The sequence below is a fragment of the Lontra canadensis genome, unplaced genomic scaffold (genome assembly GCF_010015895.1).
Source record: "Lontra canadensis isolate GAN:19392208 unplaced genomic scaffold, GSC_riverotter_1.0 scaffold30, whole genome shotgun sequence".
NCBI classification, from domain to species: domain Eukaryota; kingdom Metazoa; phylum Chordata; class Mammalia; order Carnivora; family Mustelidae; genus Lontra; species Lontra canadensis.
The window spans coordinates 1,944,622-1,965,830 of record NW_022631024.1 but is presented as its reverse complement, the minus strand read 5'-3'; the positions used below and the strand labels follow the sequence as shown (position 1 = coordinate 1,965,830).

At 55.0% G+C, this 21,209-nt stretch overlaps 1 protein-coding gene across 14 annotated transcripts in view; it reads right to left on the bottom strand.

Annotated features, from left to right (window-relative positions):
* Positions 1–2,039: 2,039 nt before the first annotated feature.
* Positions 2,040–21,209, bottom strand: part of ZNF618 (zinc finger protein 618) — a 170,199-nt gene continuing 151,029 nt past the window's right edge. For 5 of the 14 annotated variants that reach the window (XM_032865669.1, XM_032865673.1, XM_032865671.1 and 2 more), the window contains 6 exons: positions 16,459–16,698; positions 12,792–12,875; positions 10,789–10,833; positions 9,731–9,808; positions 4,320–4,421; positions 2,040–3,692 (listed from right to left, as the gene is read on the bottom strand). In XM_032865669.1, coding sequence (XP_032721560.1) covers positions 2,176–3,692; positions 4,320–4,421; positions 9,731–9,808; positions 10,789–10,833; positions 12,792–12,875; positions 16,459–16,698 — 2,066 coding nt within the window. In that variant the 3' untranslated portion in view covers positions 2,040–2,175. The remainder of the gene's footprint in view (positions 3,693–4,319; positions 4,422–9,730; positions 9,809–10,788; positions 10,834–12,791; positions 12,876–16,458; positions 16,699–21,209) is intronic. The other 9 variants (XM_032865672.1, XM_032865676.1, XM_032865677.1 and 6 more) reach the window with 6 other exon arrangements.

Genomic DNA, 21,209 nt, shown 5'->3' with positions numbered 1-21,209 from the left:
AAGGTGTGAACGGCCTGTTGGGATGCATTCCAGCCTGTCCGAGACTTGGAGGGAAAAGCTGGGTTAGTTCTCATGAGGTGACTTGAGCAGGCCTGGCCCCCAGGGACACCGTTCTGGTCTAAGATCGATCCTAAGCCTTCTCGAGTTTTTGGACCAACCTGACTTCCCGATCTGCTAACGGACCTGGGGAGGGACCTGTTGTACAGTGCTTTTTGGAATCGAGGTATCTCACTGCTAAGTAATGCTTTATTACCAGGAAGGGAGGGAGCGGACTTGGTCAACCCTTAAGATGGTGAAACATGCCTTTGCAAAGAGCCCTCTGTGAGGGTGGTCATTCTTAGCCTGAAGCCCTCAGTGTAACCATCTATCCCACTAGCCATGGCCACTGGGGGGCCAGAGGCCACCAGCACATTACTCGTGGGAGGGCTGGGGGGAGGGGTGGAGTGCTGACCCTGACAGAACCACCTCCTGGGAGGGCAAAGGGGCCACGCTCTTGGCACTTGGACTGAGCGTGTAGAACCTAAATTGCTCACGGAGAGAAAATCCATCTTTCACAGCCTCATGTTAAAATGTGGCCTGATGCCACTGTGCCTTCCAGACATCAACCGTTTGGCCACCAAGGCACCAAGCTCAACTACTGTCCTGGCAGGAGGGCCGAGGCTCATGGAGGGGGAAGGACCCCTCCCCCAGGCCTGAGGCAATGGAACCAGAGGAACCCCATGGGGCCCCAGGGAGCGGGGAGGGGCGGTGGGTCTGAGGTGCGAGGGATGTGAATGTGGAGGGACTCGGGAGTCCCCGCTGAGCTGGAAGTGTCAGTGACGTGGCGAGTAGTGTAATGCACTCTGGGTACAGAAGTCAGACATTCGCGGTACCAGACAGGGCAAACCGGGAGGGCGGGTCTTCCACGTACATTCACGAAGCACTCCTAAGCCACACGCTTCCCTATGGCTTCCACCAAACCCCACGTCCGTGAAACCTGTGACTCCAGCCCCACTCCTGGTTTCCAAACAGCAAAGCCAAGTTTGTGGTCTTGGCCGTTCGAGTACATGAACATGGGATGGTACAGGGAGGGCCAATAAAAACCTTAGGCTACTGAAGGTACCACTGAGATGAGCTAGTTTACAGTGTGATTTGAGAAACAAAAAGGGCAACTGAAAAAACAAAAAACAAAACCAAAAAAACCTCCAAAACATAAGTTACAGACATTCAGTGCCTCCTAGCAGAGTCTAAAATCAAATTTGAGGGAGGGGAAAAAAAAAAAAAAAACGTAAGAACTGCTAAAATGTTAGGGAAAAAAAATTGAGTGGAGACAGTATCAATACTTCTTTTAAAAATGTCTTTTTTTTTTTCTATCTTATATTAAAAAGCAAAAAGTCAGCTTTATATTCTTAAAGTCTCCTTTCCTGATTTGGGGAGATAGATAGGTGTGTTTCTAAGGCGGCTGCCCCGGAACCCCCCCCACCAACGGGGAGGAAGCTCGGAGGCAGCAGCTCAATGCCCTGAAGGTGAACAAGAACACAGTCCAGTGCAGACACTGTCCGTCTGATGCGGTCTGGAGAATCCATGGCAGAGCAGCTGGGGTGGCGGGGGGGGCAGCGGTGTGGTCAAGAGGGCTGGGGGGAGGGGGGAAGGAGAGGGGGAGAGGGGGATCCATGGGGGCAAGGACAGAGAACGTCAAGTCACTTCAGATCTCAGCTGCCTGAACATTTTACGACATCAGCCTTCTACCAATCTGCACACCTGAAAACGGAGTCTTTGCAGCCCCCTCACTGAGAAAAGGAGGTGAAGCGTCTTCCCTCTTTCCCACATAGCTTTCCTGACACACCCAGCTTAATGCACAGGCGCCCACGAGCAGGCGTGTGCACGCACCAGGGTTGTGTGTGTGTGCGCACGCGTGCAGGAGGCTGTGGGGGGCCGCGCGGGCGAGCACAGCACCCCCTCCCCCATGCTGCACACCCGCGGCCCACGCGCTCAGACGCGTGCGCACGCCACATGCACACGCACGCTGAAAAAGCACTTAAGTTTCCGGGCGGGGGGGGCGTTTATAATGAGGTCCACAGTGTTTAGAACTTAAATTCCTTTTTCTTTGCGACAGTGTTGTGTGTGTATGTGGTTTTCTTTTTCCTAACGTTTCTCTTCTCTTTCTCTTGTCTTCCTTGTCAGCGTCCCGAAGTTTTAAAGCATGTTGGATTTCAGAAACATGAGTTTGTTCATGTCTTCCGGACTGAGCAGCCGCCTCCTTTTGATCAGAAGAGCTTGCTCACACATATTTACACACCCGCTCCTGGCCCCCACGGCCGGAACCGCGAGCAGCCAGAAGGCCAGCTTGGCGAGTTTCGTGTGCTTTTGGGTCACGCACGACCAGTACTGGAAGAGATCAGGGGTGGCCTGGAAGAGGGGCTCCTGCAGGTAATCGTACACTTCGTTCTTCCCCAGCCGATCGTCCTCCTGAGCCACGGGGTGCTCTCCCGCGGCGGAGCGGGGCTTCTTGGCGGTGGGCTCAAAGTCGGCCTCCTCAGCCCAGGACTCCTTCACCTCGTTGATGAGCTCGCACACCTTGCCGATGATCTCCTCGTGCTGGTAGGGCGGCACAGGCCTCAGCTTCTGCTGCGGGTCCAGGATCATGGCCACCTTGTGTGCTGGGTGCACCTTGAAGTTCTCCTTGAGGGCCTCCAGGAAGAGGTGGCACAGCTTGCTAACGGTGCCTGCGTCGTTAGCCTTGGCCGTGAACAACTTCTCCAGCCGGACGTAGGTGGGCAGCACTAGCTGCAGTGTGGGCTGGCTCTCGTTGCTCAGCTCGATGACCGCCTGCTTGACGGGCGTCAGGATGGCTGCCAGGTTGCTGAGCAGGTGCTTGTTGAGGCTCTGGATAAGGTTCATCTTCTTGGCGCGGCTGTAGAACTCGCAGATCTGCTCGTAGCGCTCGTGCACCAGCAGCAGCGAGTCGGTGACTGAGTTCCAGCAGGGCGGCGGAGAGGTCTCCTCCAGCGAGCCGAAGGTCTCCTTGGCCAGGCCCGTGGAGCCTGCCAGGTCCTCGCACACGTTGAGCAGCTCGATGACCTCATGCATGCTGCGGGCCTGCAGCGTCCGCTTGCTCAGCACGCTCTGCACCACCGAGTTCAAGGCACAGGCTGAGCAGCGAAGGCACATGCCGGCCTTGGAGAAGGCCGACGCGCTCACCCGGCAGTCTGTCACGTACACCGTCCTGATCTCCGACATCACGAACTCTGACAGCACGTTCTGCACCCAGTGGTGCACCAGGTCGCCACTGTCGCGGATGTCCGCGCCCTTGACGCCCAGCACGTAGCTCTTGATGTGGTTGCCCTCGGCCTGGTAGGCTGTGAGGATGTAGCACGAGTCGGGACCGACGCTCTGTGAGTGGCAGGTGACGCCGATGCCCAGGCAGGCGTTGCTGCCCAGGGCGCACGTCACCTTCACTTTCACCTGGTTGTACATGCGGGGCAGGTGCTTCAGTGCCAGCGTGTTGAAGTTGCCCAGGATCTCCGTGACCGAGAAGGCCCCATAGCGGGCGCCGCTGTCCACCAGCGTCTGGGCCAGCTTCAGGAACTCCTTCCCGCTCACCACGCTCAGCGCACCCAGGTCAGCGCACATGACCCGCAACAGCCGCTCTGCGATGTTCTGCCGCTCCTTCTCGGGGATCATGCTGTTGGGTGTCAGGCCACTGGTAATGGCTGGCGGAGGACACAAAGAGAGATGTCATTAAACCTGGCATCTGAGGTCCCTCTGTCTGGCGGCAGCCTACTGCTCAAGCACCTAGTGTTAGGAACTGTGAGGAGGTTTTACCTTGCACACCGTGAGCCTTAGAGGAATAACGTTCTGGGATTGACTAGTAATGCCTGCCATGAGCACGGGAAGAGAATACAGTGGGACATGTGCAACATACTTGCTGCACACGTCATTCACCTAGCTTCTTGAAGCCAACTAGTCTAACTTCTTCAATATAGGAACTGCCCCTAAGATAGGAATCTCTAAAATAAATGAGGCCACAGCATCAGGAAAGAGCAGCCTACATTAGTTGCAGACAGTGGATTCCAGTTGTGATTCTATGACTCAATACATGCGCTGTGACCACAAAAAGGTCACCTCCTCTCCCCAGGCTTCCTTCTGCCTGTGCAGTGAGATCAGAATTTCCACGGGTGAGGTCTTAGGTGTGTAAGAGCTTCAGACGTGGTCTCGCACCATCATGAGAGGAACAGGTGGTGGGATGGGGGAGCAGAGGTCAGTGACCGGAGCCAGGGCTAGAGGTGCACAAGGAGGTCCTCTGAGAGCCCCCAGGCTCTGGCCTGGGAGAGACCTACTGTTGTTGGCGCTATTCCTCTGGGCCTGGGGTTTCCACTTCTCTTCTACAACAGCAGGTGGCGATCGGGACTGGTTAGAGGCGATGTTGTTCTCGTTGTCCGCTGCGGGCACAAAGGGGACAGACAGCATGTGACCCTGAGGTGCAAGAGGCCTGCCAACTCACAAGATGAGAATGACAGCAGGGCTGGTGAAGTCCAAACAAGACTTCTAGGACGCAGGCCTGGGTCCCAAGCCTGGCTCCTGCTCAACCTCCGATACTTGCAAAGCCTCAATTCTGTCACTTGGAAGAAGGAAGATGAGCACATGGGTGGGACACACGGGCTGGAAGGACCAACAAGAGAGAATGCAGGGAGAGACCAGAGCACGGGGCCAGGTGCAGAGTAACTGCCCAGTGGGTGGGAACTGCTGCCCCAACTCGACCTGGAGGCCTCACCCCCACACACAACCCATGTTCTAGCTCAGAAATGGGTGAGGGGGGCCAGTTACAGCAAGGGGCCTAAGGGACCTCACATTCTCTCACTTCTCTCAAGCGTGCTTTCCCATCTTTTCAGTTTATTGACTAAATATTTAATTAAAGGAACAAAACCAAACCAAAGCCCTATAGGATACTAAGTTCTCAACCCCCTTCCCTGTCAGAGATGGAAACTGACCCCCAAAGACAGGAAAGGATCTGCCCCAGATCACACCAAAAAAACCAAAGGCAGGGCTGGGACAGACATCCAAGGTCTCTGATTCCTAATGCCTGCTCCATCACATCCCTAACTTCTGTTTACTTGTGCATATGCAACTGAATCAAAATGGTACATGCTGGACGCCCTGGGGACTCAGTGAGTTGAGACTCAGACTCTTGATTTCGGCTCAGGTTATGATCTCAGGATCATGAAACTGAGCCCCGTGTCGGGCTCCATGCTGGGCATGGTGCCTGTTTAAGATTCTCTCTCTCCCCCGCCCTCTGCCCCTCCCCACCCCCAGCCCACATGGTCTCTCTCTTGCTAATAGACAAGACAGACAAAATGGCACAGGCCTGTTTTCCTCCCTTCACTGCAACTCCTTGCCATTCTTATAGAATCATTTCTGAGCAGAAATGGTCTTGAGTACCGTGCTTGTCATTACAAATGACCACACAGTCTTCCGTTGTAGGATCCCCCATGGGTTGCTGAACCACACACCGAGTACCTAATTTCTGGGCCATTTCCAATAGGCACCTACTGTTTCTGCTATTAACCTACTTGCCTAATATTCTACTATCATTTCTCTGTGCTTTTGTTGTTGTGGTGGGTTCATTCCCCTGAGACATCATCTTACAGGCAGAATAACAAATGCAAGGAGATGAACAGGCCAATGACACTGGCTCAGGGTTGCCAGCATCTTCCATTGTTCTCAGTTCAAGGCTTGAGGCCCTGGAAGCCAAGGCCACAATTTTCATAGCAAGGGAAGAGGCTTCCCCAGTATCTCCATGTTCAGTCCTGCAAGGGTAACTAAGAAACTCCAGGAAAAGACAAAACCAAAAACACCCCCCCCCCCCAAAAAACAACAAAAAAAGAAACTCCAGGATATCCACTCAAAGGAACATATTCTAATCACTAAAGAAAGGTGGTTGCACAGACTGTGATAACAAGAGAAAAGGCATAATGAAATGATCGCATCACAACTTATACATATTATTTATATTTGTATTTTAGACTTGAAAGTCAAATAAATCAATCCATGCACCAAAAATAGGCCGGGGGCTGTCGGGTTGGGCAGGGGACCGCGGACTTTCACTTCCACCCATGAAGCATGACCTGCCGCAGGAATGGCTCTTCCAGTGGAAAACAACTGTGAATCACAACTCTGCTACTTTTGGAGAGATAACCCAGGTTCTGATCCCAGAAAAGGGTGAAAAAATGTGGTGAGTAATACCACTGGCCCGGCTGGCCTGAAAGCAGTTCGCAGGGGGCAGCACGGGGACAGGGAATGGGAACAGAGCCCAGAGGTCTTGCTGATTTGAAGAAGCAGAAGCTGATGTTTAGGGAGGCAGGAGGGAGCTTCTGGGTGGATGCGGTCATGTTACGTATCTTGACAGCAATCGTGATCAGATGACCATCACATGTCAAAACGATCAAATCGCACTCTTCAAATGGGTGAATTCCATGTATGTAAAATCTTATCTTCATAAATCCAGTTTTAAAATGAATGAAAAGAAGCCCATCCCGACATAACAAGAGTGGGTAGCTCTGAGTAGTGAGATCATGGCTTCATCTCCTAACTTCCCCACAAGTTCCCGATTTCTTTGAAGGGGTGGATATTACATTACATTTATATTACATTAAAAATGGGGAAAACACATGTTCTAGAACAGAAACCAGCAGCCGTTCTTGTTACCCTTCTCTACCAGCGTACACAGTTTTGAATCAGGCTCTGCCATGGTTGTGGGCTGGGAGCTGGAGCTAGCTGGTTCAACTTTCTGGGCCTCGTTTCCCCCCCTTAACCAAAATGCTGGCAAAGGGCAAGCTGTAGGCTGATTCCCCTATCCTCTAGGACCTAGAATGGAGAGGACTCAACCCAGCAGTGGAGAACATCATCTAGTATTAGCTGGCTCAATCAACTTTTTTCTCCAGATCCCACTGATACTGCCTCTGATATGGACGAGGTACTTGGTAAATGCCCGTGAAAAGGCTTGATTTATAGCCTGAGTAGAAAATAACGTTTACTCAGTGTGGCTACTCCCTAAGTCCCACAGGTGCACATGCCCGGCCCCATCAGCAAAGGGCTGGATGAGAAGCTGGAGTCAAGGCCATCTCGTGGGGAGGGGCCACTGTAGGAAGCAGCTGTTGGGAAAAGAGGCACCTGTTGCTTTTCAGTATCTGAGACTATACCACGACCTTCAATATGGGACAGATGTTATTATCAGTCCCCTCACCCAGCCTGTGAGAGCACTGACTGGCCCACTTCACGGATGAGAAGCTTGAGACCCAGTTGCTAAAGCAGCTCCAAGGGAAGGTCTGGGACCGGGCGAGAGCTCATATGATGTTAGACACCTTTTACAAGCTCTGCAACGTTGGGCCAGTGAGTCTGCTCTGTGAGCCTCAGTTTCTTCATCTATATAATGGGGATGAGAACGGCAGCTTGTTCAGGAGATCTAATGGCACAGCCTCATCTGACCCATAGTAATTGCTCACTAAATGTTAGCGATCGCTGGTATGATGACTCCCAAAACATATTTTGGAATGGACACCGGGGTCAAGACAAATTTTCCTACAGCACAGAAAAGAAGTTTATTAGGGGGAATTACCCTGTGCCATTCAGCAGCCTCTTAATGAGATTGGTGTTATTCGAGGCTGATCCCCCTTATCAGCGACACCGTGAACTGCACAGATCATGACGCTTAATTTTTCTCTATGGAGTCAATCCTTTAATCCCGACTCAGCCTGGCTGGAATTCAGGCTGGCTTTGCACTGGATTGCCCGTGAAGCTTTCTTTGCCAGCAGTGGACCAGAACAAAGCAGCCTAAAGCTCCCCCTGGAAAACAAGACGGGAGGCCTGGGAGCCCCAAGGCTCCACAGGCACAGCCTCGATTTGCATTTTAATGGCCTCCACCCCACTGCCTGAGCACCCAGACAGACCCTCCCCTAACAGGCCTCAGCTTCCAGAAGCTGACAGCGGGGCAGGTGCAGGTCCTGGTTTCAGAAGGGGAGTCAGCGGACATTGGACCGTGGGAGTCTCTGGTCCAAGAGGTGTGCCTGTCACTGGTTCCCACGGGGTCAAGTCTGAATGCCTTCAGCGGGCATTCGAGGCCTTCCATGGGGAGGGATGGTTGACGGCCAAGGAAAGCAGGAGGGGAGAGGCTTGTGAAGCCTCGTGGGAGGACAGCTGGGCAGGATAGGTTTCCGAGATGGAGAAGCTCAGACAGGGGGACACGTTTACTGACCGGGGCACTTGGCATGGCAGTACACCAGAGCTTGGAGCTCACATGTCCTGGCTGCCACAGTGGCTCTGCTGTGATTTTAATGAGTTTGTTAGAAATAAATAATAGCCCCCCACACACACACCGAAGAGCACGTGACTGAGTGCCGAGGGGACAGTGGTCACGCAACGACTGCACACCGAAGAAGGGAATGGACGGACACAATGAACGCAGAGGGGACACGCTCACAGAAATGAGGGTCCCGTCCTGCTTCCTCTGTGCAGGTCAGGCCAGCCCTAAGAGGGGCACGAGCAGTTAACGGTCACCATCCCAGACACGGCAGTGACCACTGCTTCTACACGGCCCAGTGTGTCAAGGACGTTCCTCCCACTTCCAAGCATCCCCCACCCCCACCCCAGGAGGCCTTGTAGAGAGGGGTGGCAAGGATGGCTAGCTGAAGCCCCAGGTTCCCATTTCTCCCGAAGTGTCAGGCTGTCCCTGGACAGTGGCGCTGGGCGTGCTCCTCGCCCTCGGAATGTGGGCACATAGGACCACGTGTCACTTGTGATCCAAAGTAGTATAGGAGGAAGTCTGTTGCTCTCCCGGCTGCCCCGTCTGAGACAGGGGGACTGAGGAGCCACGGGGAGGACGGAGCTTCGGTCACCATGGTCAAGGCCAGCCAGCCCAGCCACCTGCATCAGGCCACGCTGGGACAGCAGAAGTCAGTGATTACGTGAAACCGCTGCGACTCTGGGGCTTAGCCACTACCACACACAGTGGCGTCCGCCCGACCGGAACAGAAACTGGACCAGAAGCGGGGTGCTGCTGCGAAAAGACCCTGAAAACGGGAGACGTGGCTTTGAAAGCAGGATGGCAGAGAGGAGGGCGCTAATACCACATACTTGGAAGGTGGCCGCACAGCTGATGAAAAGGTCGCCTAGACAGTGAACGACTAGCCAGGAGCTTGTCACCGGTGGCTCTCCTCATACTCCCTAGACTCATGGCGGGGCAGAGGACTTGCCAGCAACGCCAGTGCCAGGCCCTGTCGCAGACCTACAGACCCCAGCATCAGGGTTGGGGGCCTGGGGCACGCTCCAGTCTGAGGACCGCTGCTGTCATGTCCGGGACAGTGTCACAGTGAACGTACCTTTACTTGGAGACGGGGCTTGGGCCCAGGCTGCCCTGGAAGGATCCCTCTGCCCCATCTAGCTCCCGCCTCAGCTCCCCGAGATCTCAAACCACACTCCCTTGCCGCCTTGAGGTCCTTCCCAGTCAGCTCATACGGTTATGCTCGGGGGCCAGAGCCACAACCTTCCAGAAGCCTTCTTCAGCTCGTCCCCCTCTCTAACTGGGCGCCCACCACCCTCTCCAGCACAGACCTCCCCTGTGGGGCCCCAGGGCTCCCTGAGGGCAGGTCCCAGGTCCTGTGCCCATTTCCGGAGAAGGCCTGGCCTCCGGGCAAGCTCTGGGGGGCGGGGGGGCGGGAAGAGCACCCAGGAAGGCCCAGACCAGGGACTCCCTTACCTGCATGGGACTGCATGTGCTCCAGCAGGTTGTTGTAGAACTGGAACTGGATCCCGCAGGCACCACAGGTGTATGGTTCTGGGGCGGGAGGGGGAGAAACAAGGCAGCTGCGTTAGTGGCAGAACGACCCTGGATGCCCGGGAACCGGCTGGGGCTCTGCGCTCGGAGCTCTGGGCCCAGCCTGTCTGCCCCTGTTACTAACTGCTGAGGGAGAGGCTTGGGGGAAGGAGCAGCAACGGAGGGAGGAAGACCTGCAGATAGAGACCGTCTAGTTCAATCACACAGACATTTATTGAGTGCTTACTGTGTGCCAGGCACTGTTCTGGGCACTGGGGAGGGGAATGGGGCGACACTAACGGACCAAGTGCTGTCCTGGGACAGAGACCATGTCCCGCATGCCCCACAGCCCATCCTCGGCAGGCAGGAGTGCAGACGTCCCCGCTGAGGAAACAAAGACGTGAGTGTATGAATGAAACGAAAACCAGGTGAAGAGCACAGAGGGCCCTAAAGGGAACGGGCAGTGAGCGGGAGAACAGGGTAGGAGGTGGAGAAGACCACAGGAAGGTGAGAGGACACAGGACAGGTGAGGACAGGGAAGACAATGCGTGCGGGACAGAACCACGTGCGCAGGGGGACCTCCCACCTCTGTGTCCCCAGAACTCAAGTCAATGCCCAGCACAGGGAAAAGTGGAAGGACGAGGAAAGAAGGGGATCAAAGAGGAGTAAGGAAGAGACGTAAAGGGTGGCTGAGATGGGCCTGGAAGAGATGTCCTGAGGCCGCCCCCATGAGTAGCTACAGGAAGGCCTGGGTTCCTGCTAGGGCCGGTGGGGGGCGGGGGGCGGAAGCAGGATGCCTGTAGTCAGGCTCTGCCTTGTCCCCTATCCGGACTCCCCCTCCCACCTGGGGCCGGCCCCTCCTCCTGCCTCTGCTGGCTGCCAGCTCTGCCAAGGGGTGGCCCAAGGGCAAGGGCTCTGGGGAAGTCCTGAGCAGGTGGCTGGCTGAGTTCACTCCCTGCCCTGCCTTGCCCTCTCCAGCCCCCCATGGGACCGTCACTTACTCTGTAGGAGAGGGAAAGGATTGGAAATCAGGGGACTTGCAGTTTCTGCAAAAGAGAAACAGTTTAGCTAAGTCTCTTCCCGTTCTGGTGCTCTGAGATGATTGTCATTACTTCTGTTCTCAGGAAGCAGTAAGCCATCGGGGCTCTCGGAGGAGGAGGAAGAGGATCTGAGAGCCAGGGTCACATTCTGGGCTGGTGCTGGGGCACCAGGCAGGGCAAGGTCAGCCAGGGCCATGCCTCTAGGACACTCTCAACTCTCAGAGAGTGAGCCCACAGAGTTCGAATGAGGAAATGTCCCTGTGTGGCTGCCACTTAAGGAGAGGGAGCTGGGAGCTGCTTCTAGATCCTGGCACCAGACACCAGACCAGCCATGGGGAGGGCTGTGCTGGGACAGGTTCTGCTTCTTGGCATTGTTAGGTGAGCCTCAAAGGCAAAAGGCAGCAGGTGTCCCTTACGGACTGGGGACCTGGGACCGTGACTGACCTCTCCTGGGCCTATTTCCTCATCCAGAAAATGGGGTTAATAAGAACACTGACACCCCGCCCCCACCCCGGGGCTGTGGTAAGGATGAAAACAGGGGAGACACAGACAGCTCTGAACACAGGCCAGGCACGTAGTAAGCGCTCAATAAATGGTGGCTGCTGGCAGCCGCACGTCCTGCTGTCCTCCAGGCAGCAGTGCTGGAGGACTGAGAGGCGGGGGGTCCAGCCTGGCTGCTAAGGGGAGATGGCGCTCCCAGTCCTGGCTCTCCTGCTTCCTGTGTGGCCTTGGGCAAGCCACCCTGTCGCTCCTGGCACTGCCTTTTGGAGACTGGGTCACACGTCTCAGAAGGTGAGCGGCTTGAGAAAGTCGGCAAGCGCTCTACAGTTTACAGGGCTACACAGACATTCTCAGCCCCCAGCACAGCCCATCTCCCTCGCTTATCCTCGGGGCACTCCCCACGTCGCCTGATTTAGTTAAAACTACCACTGCCACCACCGCCACCAGAACAGCAGCCCGCCGCCACAGGGACGTGTGTGCGAGCCCCGCTTCACAGCGCAGGGGAGGCGAAAAGGGCGCCGGCCCCAGGCACCAGCTCGGAGGTAGAGCCGACGGGGTTTACACTTCGGCTCGAGATCAGAGATGGAGCTCGCCGTACGGGGCAGAAGCGTCCACATCCAAGTCTGGGCTCCTGGCTGTTTCATGACAGCCCCAACTGCCCGCCCCGTCTGTGCCCAGGCGGTGGCCAGCACGGTGCCAGGCACATGCCAGCCCCTCACCTGCTGAGCTGAACTGCAGCTGCACGGAGGTGGGGAGGTCCCCTACCTTAACGTGACCCCAGCATCAGAACCGTTTTCCCATCTTGCCCTGGTCGTCCCTGTGCAGGCTGGCTTGCTGCGCCTTTCTCAGACAGGGCCCCCCAGCGCCCTGCTAAGCTAGCAGAGGATCCGTCTGGGGAGAGCGGCCTTTGGCTGCTCCAAGGTGCGAGAGAAACGCCGCCAGGGGGCACCAAAACACCACCAGGAACCTCGGCCAAACCTCCTTCAGACGGCAGAGGCTGGCAGAGGCCCTTTGGATGGCCTCCAGTTCAAAGTGGGGCCAGAACTCATGGGTCTCTGGCTCTTTGGCTATAGTCCTCTCTGCTGTAACCTCCTTTGCCTGTCCTGGAAAGAAACTGGCTGCAACGTTTACTCTAAAAACCCAGCAGTAGCTCTCTCACTCCTCCCCAGACCATCTGCATCAATGCTGCGGGCAATGGGGAGGGTGACTCCCTCGTCTCCCTGGGGAGGAGACGAAGAGCAGCAGTCTCGGAGATGCCCCCTGAGGCCCAGAGGCAGGTCCCTGGAAGAAAATACCCTTCCCGTGTCTGCCTGGCCCTGGCCCCCTCTTAATTCCCTGCCCGCTGCATCCTCCCAGGAATAGCATCGGGGACCATGAAGACCCCAGCCCAGAGCGCCTGCCGCCTCCCTGTGTAGGAGTAGTGGAGGCCACAGCACACGATGTTTGTCACAGGGCACACTCACCGCTGGAGTTTTGGGAACTGCTATTTGTCTCTTCAAAGTGGTTTTGTGCTTTGCCTTCTACTCTCCGACTGAAAGCGCTTTCTGCTGGGTGGGGACAGGAGAGAGTGAGAAAACACCGGTGAGTGGTTAGCACGATGAGGGCCAAAAGGAACTGGCTTTGAGGCCAGGGTACCCGGGAACTGCCTGGTCCAGGGTCTGGGAGCGCCCAGGGCTTTATGTGGGGAACCTGCACAGCGAGGGGTGCCAGGACCCCAAAACAGACCTCCAGTTCCTTGGGCTCACCTGATTTGCCTGATACCTCACCAGACAAAAGATCCCCTCCACTACAGCGCCCAGCGTGGGTGAAGGGGCAGGCACGGGGGGCACATGTGTGTAACCTGAATGCCCACATGAAATCCAGCTGAGTGGGCGGATGGCAAACAGACCTGGGTCTCCCATCTCTGATTAAGGAGCCACATGTGTGACACTAAGTCATTGGGACCTGCCACGCGCTACTTCCTCAGCCAGAATCTGCTGCCACGGGCTCCACCAAGGAGCAGGGAGGGTAACAGAATGTTTTCTGGCAGTGGCTCCAGCAGAGCAGGAGGGCCAGACAGCAGATTCCAGATCTACAAGCCAAGCGGTTGCTGGGTGGGAGGGAGGGCATCCTGGAGAGACGGTGTGACAGGCAGAGTGGGGGCAGCCGCACACCCTGAGAGCCTGAAGACCAGAGATGAGGTCTGCTCCGAATTCATCCGCGGAAAGGGACTGGATCCTTACGGGATTCGGGGGCATCTCCACCTAGAGGGGGCACCTTCCTGGCACCGTGTGAAGAGATGGGATCAGAGCAGGAGCAAATAGACCAATTTAGCTCCCACCCCTACCCTCTGTGGAAGGTCCGGAGACAGAGCAATCAGAGCTTGAAGGCAGCTCTGCTTTTCTCAGTTGCTCCTGGCACAATGGGGCTGCAGCTACCCTGGGACATAAACGCTTCTGGGAGCAAGTCTGGCTGGGACAAGCAGCTGACCCAGTTCCTTTTAAGGGGAAACAACTCACAGGGATATCAAAGGCTCTGAGAAGCCCCACCAGAAAGAGACCCGCGTGGTTGTGCGGCCTTCCCAGATACATTTAGCCACTGAGGCCCATTTTAAAAATTCCTTAGTATCCCTCAGAGATGGTGATCCCCAGAGCCCACTCTGGGAAATGCCACTGCCACCCAGCCCACCCCACATCAGAAGGACAAGTGCTCAGACCGTGGGGGCTGGGGTTCTGCACGAGGATAGGGCAATGGGAAAAGAAGCCCCAGGAAGCTCCTTCAGGCCCTGCTCCATGCTTGGGCTCCCGAGCCCAACGATGCCTCCCGACTCCGAGGCTGTTGATGGCATCCCAAGAAGATCCACTCTTCAAAACGTGTCTCTGAAATGCCCAGGCTGACAGCTACCCATTGGCTCACCTCAAGGTACCATCTGTAAATCAGCAAATAACGCCCCTCAATTCTTTGTGTGGGGTTGGGGGGGGTGGGGTGGAGGCTCTCATTTACTGAGCACCTACTATGTGGCCAGCACAGTCCGCACACCTGATGCCTGTGGTTTCCCACAGTCCTCCCGATGGTGCTGTGACAGCCATAATGTCGTTCCCATTCTACAGGCAAAAAAGACAGGCAAGTGACACTGCCCAGTCCTGGAGGTGGGTGTATGCTTAACCCACTGGGTGGTAGAAAGAGGAGAGTTCGTTGCTGAGACACATGCAGTCTCCTGAAGAGGGTCTGGAGTAGGGATGGGATTCCTTTCTCCATCTTCTGTCCTGTGCATTCCTTCAATGCTTCCCCACCTGTGGAGGCGTTCCTTGCAGCCTGACCACCATCTCAGTAGGACACAGCACCACAGAGCTGACAGTTAGTCCCCTACTGCTCAGCGGACCATGCAGACCGGGAACAGCTACTCCCGAATCAGCACCTTGGGCCAAAAAGCCAGGGGCAGTGCTCCAAGGGGAGTGCTGTGTGTAGACACACTCGTACCCAAGAAGCACGGCCTGTGAGCGGGACAGGGGCGAGGACAACTTCCAGATCCGATGGGCAGGGCCCTGCGCACCCCCTGCTGTCCTCTGCTCTGGGACCCCCAACACAAGCCTTCCAGGTCACATGGAGGCAGACAGAGGCCCGTCCCATAGTTGGCTGGATGCTTACTATGGGGCACTGAGGTATGAGAAACACGAGAGACCACAGGGCCCTTGTAGGCACTTCTCTGAACAAAACGGTCAATGCACAAGCTCCCAGACACAAGGTCAAGAGTAAAAGCAAGACTTGAAAGCCAGGATCCCATTATTTAGTTGAGCCAGTATCTACCGTCAACGAGCCCGTGATGACCAGTTTGCTTCCCACCAATGTATGACTGCTGTTGCAAAAACACAACGGCTCTTGGCTTTTCTCAGCGCAGTGCCTGAAAAATCATTACCTTCAAGGCTGACGGACTACTTACTCCTCTTCTGAAAGACCTAAGCACAATGAACTTATCCTCAAACATTTTGAAGAATCATATCTTTGCCCAAAATTGAAACACAGAGGAAAGGCAAGCCCAACCCGCACCTGACTGTGTGGCGGGTCCAATCTGCTTGTTCACTAAACTCGGTTCTCAGTCTGATCGCTGGTGTAGCTCTCTGCTGGCTCTGGGCCTCCCGAGGGTGAGGAAAGGCCCACAGCTCCAGAAGGACAACATTGTCACTCTTTCCTCACCCCGCACATCCCGGTAAGCAGCCCAAGGCTCAGCGCACCCAGACAGGAATGAGGATTCCTGACAGTCGCCACTCAGCAGCTGCTGTCTCCTCAAATCTTCCCAGGCACGGTGGCTGCTGTGTACCCTTCACTGCCTGGTAGCCACCTGCAGCCACAGACTCAGAACACACCGCAGCTGGCGTCCACTGCTTTCTTGCTGGGTTAGGGCCCACGGAGGGGCTTCACAGGTAGTACCAGGCAGGGGGAGGCTAAGAGAACAGAGCTCTGCTTCATGGGGAGCAACTCTTCTAGAAATGAGTTTTCAGATTTTTTCAGGAAGACGGGGGAATGCAAACTCATGCCAAGAGGGTCCAGGCAGGTGATGTAAATGGATGAGCGGGGCTGGATGCGAGACAGACAACAGCGTGATCACAATGAGAAATGACACCTGCCACGTGGCCACTGTGTTAGGGACGCAGGAGGGAGTGGTGAGGACCACGGAATACTGGGCAGTGTGTGCTCCCTTCAAGGTGGCTGCTGTGGCTCAGCCCCACGCCAGCGGCTGCCCTCTGGGGAAGCGGGCCCAGCACTGCCAGAGCTGACTTTCCAATGTCAGCAAGAACTCAAATGTCTTATGCAAAATCTCTTTAAGTCTCAAAGGCTGGCAGTTAATTTAAAAAGAAGTTTTAACTCCTTAGGCTAGGACTTGGGAAAATATAGTATCCCGCTTTAAAAAAAAAAAAAAATGCAAACTGTCACATACAAACTCTCTGATTTAGAGTAAGAAAACTGAGGCTAGGTGGCTCGCCATGGTGAGAGCCAGCCAGCTAGAGGCACAGCTGGGACCCAGACCTGTCCCTGAGAGCCACGGGACCTCCACTCGCTCTTGCAAGGGAAAAGTGACCCCAGGCACAGCTGTGGCAGGTGGAGTGGGGTGGGGAGTGGACAAAGTGCGAGCATGACAGAGGCCATCGGTACCTGCGGTCGCCTTGCTTGCCGGAGATCCCGAGTTTGGAGTGCGGAACGTCTGGGTTTGGGTGGCTGGAGGGGTGCGGTGTAAGAGGGCGCCACATCGGACCACGGAGGCCGGAGCTTTTTTCCCCGACTGGTTCGTCTGGGTCTTCGCTGCCACGAAGCGTGGAGACGGGGAGACCTCCGGATGCGAACACTCAGAGCCCGTGTCTGGATCGTCCGGTGGCTCCCACCCGGGGGCAGTACCTGAGAGGGTCATGCTCTCAGTCCCCGTGAGCCCTCGGAGCCGGCCGACTGAGTGGTCTCTTGGGCCACAGAACCCCATGCTCAAGGGTCAAAACCTCTTCTTGGTCCACAGAGTGCAAAGGCTCTCACTCTCTCTCGGAGCCTAAGAAAGTCCAGGATTCTAGAACCTTCCCCAGCTTCTCCTTGAAGGAAGCCTGATCATCAACTAACACACTGACCAGCTCACTGGGAGGGCTCCCCCATAACCCTAGACCAACCCAGGCTCTCAGTGCCTAAGAACGCTGCCTTTGACCTGTTGGAGCATGTGAATTAGTCAACCCAGGCCAAAGAGCATTTTCTAGAACACTGGCTCCGAAGCCTTTTCCTTCCAAGGCAGGCTGGCTCAGAAGGAAGGACAGAAAGCAGACAGCCGGGGACACGCCAGGGTTGCCTGGTGGTGGCGGGGGGAAGCAGAGCGGCTCCATGGAGCCCTAGGATTTTAGGGGGAAGGGGTGCTGGAGACTTGGTGCTCTCAGGGACAGCACGTGAAGTCTACGCTGCTGCTTTCACCAAAGTCAGTGCAGTGCAGCAGTTCCCTAGTGGTGTCTGGGGAAGTCTGGGTCACCATTTCCCAGACCCCCTGCCTCCCTCCCCTGAGTCCTCTGCAGAAGACAGAGTCACTGAGAACTGGGGGCTGACACCCAGGTGGGCTCCACCTCTGGCCATCCTGGGCGGGCGGCAGTCTGCCTCCTTCACGCCGCCAGGGGCCCTAGTCTGAGCCCTGAACCTGGCCGTACTCCCAAGTTCAACACAGAAGAGGAGCGGGGAGGCAGTGGTCTCCAGCTCAATGACAACTCTCCCCCCGAAGGCGAGAAGGGGACTAGGCAGCACAGGAAGGGGCTTCTTCAATGCTGCTGCCCCCCTCCCTCTGGGGGGTGGGCGAGGGGCCTCATTATACCCCTGGTCCCAGGACAGTGTCCCCATCCTGGGCATCAGAAAATTCACCCACTGTTTTCAGAGCCAAAAAATAAAAAGGCACTTCCTGACCCTCTACCTTGGGCCATTCCTGGCAGCCACGAGCAAGCCCTGGCCTAGAGAAGCAGGAAGCAGGGCTTCGTGCAAGGCCACACAGGGACACACTCTTCAGCCGAGACACTGAGACACTGAGATGAGCTCAGAACACTCAGCTGCCCCCCGTCCTCTTGGAGGTACCCCCTCTTCCATTCACAGTGGTGGCCAGATGCCAGGAGCTGGGGGACACTCTGGTCACAGCCCCCTTAATTAAGCAAGCCCTCACCCCGGCCCACCCTGGCCCCAAAAGGAGTTCCCAAGGCCACCGTCCGCAGAGGATATAGGTGTCCCTCACTGTGTCAATACCCATTCTCTGGACTCTGGCTTTCTTAATCACAAACTAGAGGTCTGGGTAGGGAAGGACACTTCCCTATGTTCCCTCCCTCTCTCTCTCTCCCTTTTGGAGCCAAGGACCTTAGAGGTCCCTGGAGGCCAATCTAAAGGGTGGCTTGTCTCACCATTTCCAAATGTTTTTAGCCACAGAACCAGCTACATACCACACTCCATGGTGTGTGTCTAGAGCTCTAGCTCTGAGCTCCCCACTACCTCCCTGAAGCGGAGTTTGTGGACCGAACGTGAAGCAAGATGAACCCACCTCCGGATGCCAGGTCCCTGCCCCTTCCGTCTCTGTGGTCTGGGCTTCTTTACTTCTCCTCTCTTGACCTTAGCTCCCCCCGACCCATACCCCTTTTGTCCACCAAAAAAAGTGGTGTGCCCGGCCTCATGGGGATTCTATGAGAGCCCAAGAACACCCAAGTTCCCAGAAGCCCAGTGAATGGTACACGGCTCTTCACGTGTAAGCAGCTACTACTGGGACTTGGGACAGATAAGGACACCGAGGCCCAGAATGTTCAGTCAGTTTAGGGTCACATGGCAAGTCCATGTCAGGATTAAGACAGAAGCTCAAGCTTGTCAAGCTACCTGCACAAGGCCGTGTGGTCCCCTGTGCCATCCACTCACACATCCCAGGAACCTGGGCACAAGGGACAGAGAATTTCTGAGCAACACACTGAGCACATGGCTTTCATTCTCAAGCTCCAGGCTCTACCCTGAAGGATGGTTTCTAGAAGGCCCTCCGGAGCAGTTCTTTTTAGGGTCTGTAATTCCTGATGTCAAAATCCTGGCCTGTGTGACAGCCTCCGCCTCTGTGATAGGACAGGGAGCTCGGGGACACCCACAAACCACACGATCCAGGCAATCTTCAGGCACCTGGCCTGGGACCGGCTCACCTTTTGCATTTCCCATTCTCTAGCACCTTCTCTCTTCCAAGCCTAGCAGCTCTGCACATGTCATATTCTTCTGGAAGGATGCTCCCTCCAGTTTTCACCTAGGTAACTCGTGCTGGTCTGGCACGAGTGTCACGAGTGTGTCAGACTGGTACCCCTGCCGACACCTCACTCAGTCATGGGTCTTTCAGTCTTTCAGTCGCCCCTCTCCTCCTCCCTTCCCAGAACTGATCACCACCCGTACTGACACACGGTGTGATCTTTCGAATGGGATCTCTTTCCCCATTAGTCTTAATGTTCTGGAAGGGTAGACGCCACCAGTGAGGCCCAACCATGCACTCAGGACCTAGAACATTCCCTGACACACAGGGAAGTGCTCAAGATGTGTTGTGGGATCAGAGAACCACTGCGTGAACGGCCAGAAAAGCACAGCACACCAAAGACGGGATGCCGGAGAAGAGACGTGAGAACCTAGCCCCTGCGTCACCCTCCCATCAGCCCCCGAGGCATATCCAGGGAGAGGCAGCCCCTCGGAGCTCAGAGAGGTATGGGAACCACTCTGCGGTCACAGAGCAGGTAGGGACAGAGCAGGATGAACTTCACAGACTCCTAACTCCTTTCACTCAACAGTCTGCTCCATCTGTGGACCTTCTCACACGGAATGTTATCAGGCTGCAATTCCTACCCGAGTTCTCACTGGGAAAAGAAGAGCGAGCTTCAGACAGACTGGCTGATAGAACACCTATGAAAAGTTTACATCTGGGAGATACTTAAAAATACAAGGGCACTGAGGTCTCTCCTTTCTGTAAAGCCAAAAATTCAATAGGAGCAAAATCAATCAATCAATCAGAGACCACAAGGATTCCAGAAAAATAACCATGGGGTTACCAAGAGCGCAAAGAGAGCAGGGGGTCTCCCTGACACTCTCATGGGGCAGAGGAGGGTGGAGACCCATCTGAGGCAAATGGGAATAGCGTGCTCAAAGGCTGGGGGTGGGATTGCAGGGGTTGTGGTGCAAGGGGACTCTCATCTGGGAACGCCGTGTCATGGGTTTTCATTTTAGTTAGAGAACGGGACAACTTAATCCTCCGGCCATCCCAGAGTCCCCAGTGTAGGACTAAGCCCTCCGCGAGATTCAGCCGTAAAGCTGGACAAAATACACGGAACAGGGCAGCGCAGGGCTGTGATTCACGAGGGAAGACCTGATGTGTGATTACTCCAGTCTCTGCCTGAAGATCTTCCAGACCACGGCACAGGAGTGGAGCCCAAAGAAGGCACTGCTGTCGGGCTGAATGGGGGAGGCAATGGTCAGACTTCAGGGCTTCTAAGGGAGCTGGAATTAATTAGCAGGACAGAATTACAAAGAGGAAGGAATTTTGAAGGGAAAAAAAAAAGAAAACCTCCAGAAATGTACAGAGGGAACCCCTTAAAGTCTTAGACTAGACGCCAGAATGATTTGTACAGAAAAAGCCTCTGAAAAGTCTGGCAGGTAACCGCTACTGAGGGCTGTTAGCTGAGCAAGGATTCAGAAGTCTCTCAAGATGAGGAGATGTTGTCTGAGTTCTCATCTGCCAGAGAAGACGGACCTTGCTGAATACCTCGAGAATTTAGTCGGGGACCAGAAAGGTCAGGCCATAGAAGGATTACTCTAAACCTAGAATAAGAACAACTGGAAACCACCCTAACAGTTTAAAAACAAACCACTGAAGTACAAAGCTGATCTGTAAGTTAGGTAACCATTTGCCATAACAAAATTCAATACTTTTCAAAGGAAGATAACAAAATCCAGATGCTCAACAAAACACTGCAATGTGCAGCCCAGAATGAAAAATTACTTGTGAGGCAAAGCAGGAAAATGTGACTAATAATCAAGAGAAAAATACCACTTAACAGACACGACAAGGATGACAGGCTCTCCTGACAAGGGCCTTAAAACAGCTTTCATAGATATGCTCAAAGATTTAAAGGATAATATGAACTAAATGAAAAAAAAATGCTATAAAAAGGAACCAAATGGAAATTACAGAGATGAAAAATAGGATAGCTGAAATGAAAAATTCACTTGACAGATTTTTCTAATAAAAAAGATTGTGGGGGCGCCTGGGTGGCTCAGTGGGTTGAAGCCTCTGTCTTCAGCTCAGATCATGATCCCAACCTCCTGGGATTGAGCCTTACATTGGGCTCTCTGCTCTGCAGAGCCTGCTTCCCCTCCTCTCTCTGCCTGCCTCTCTGCCA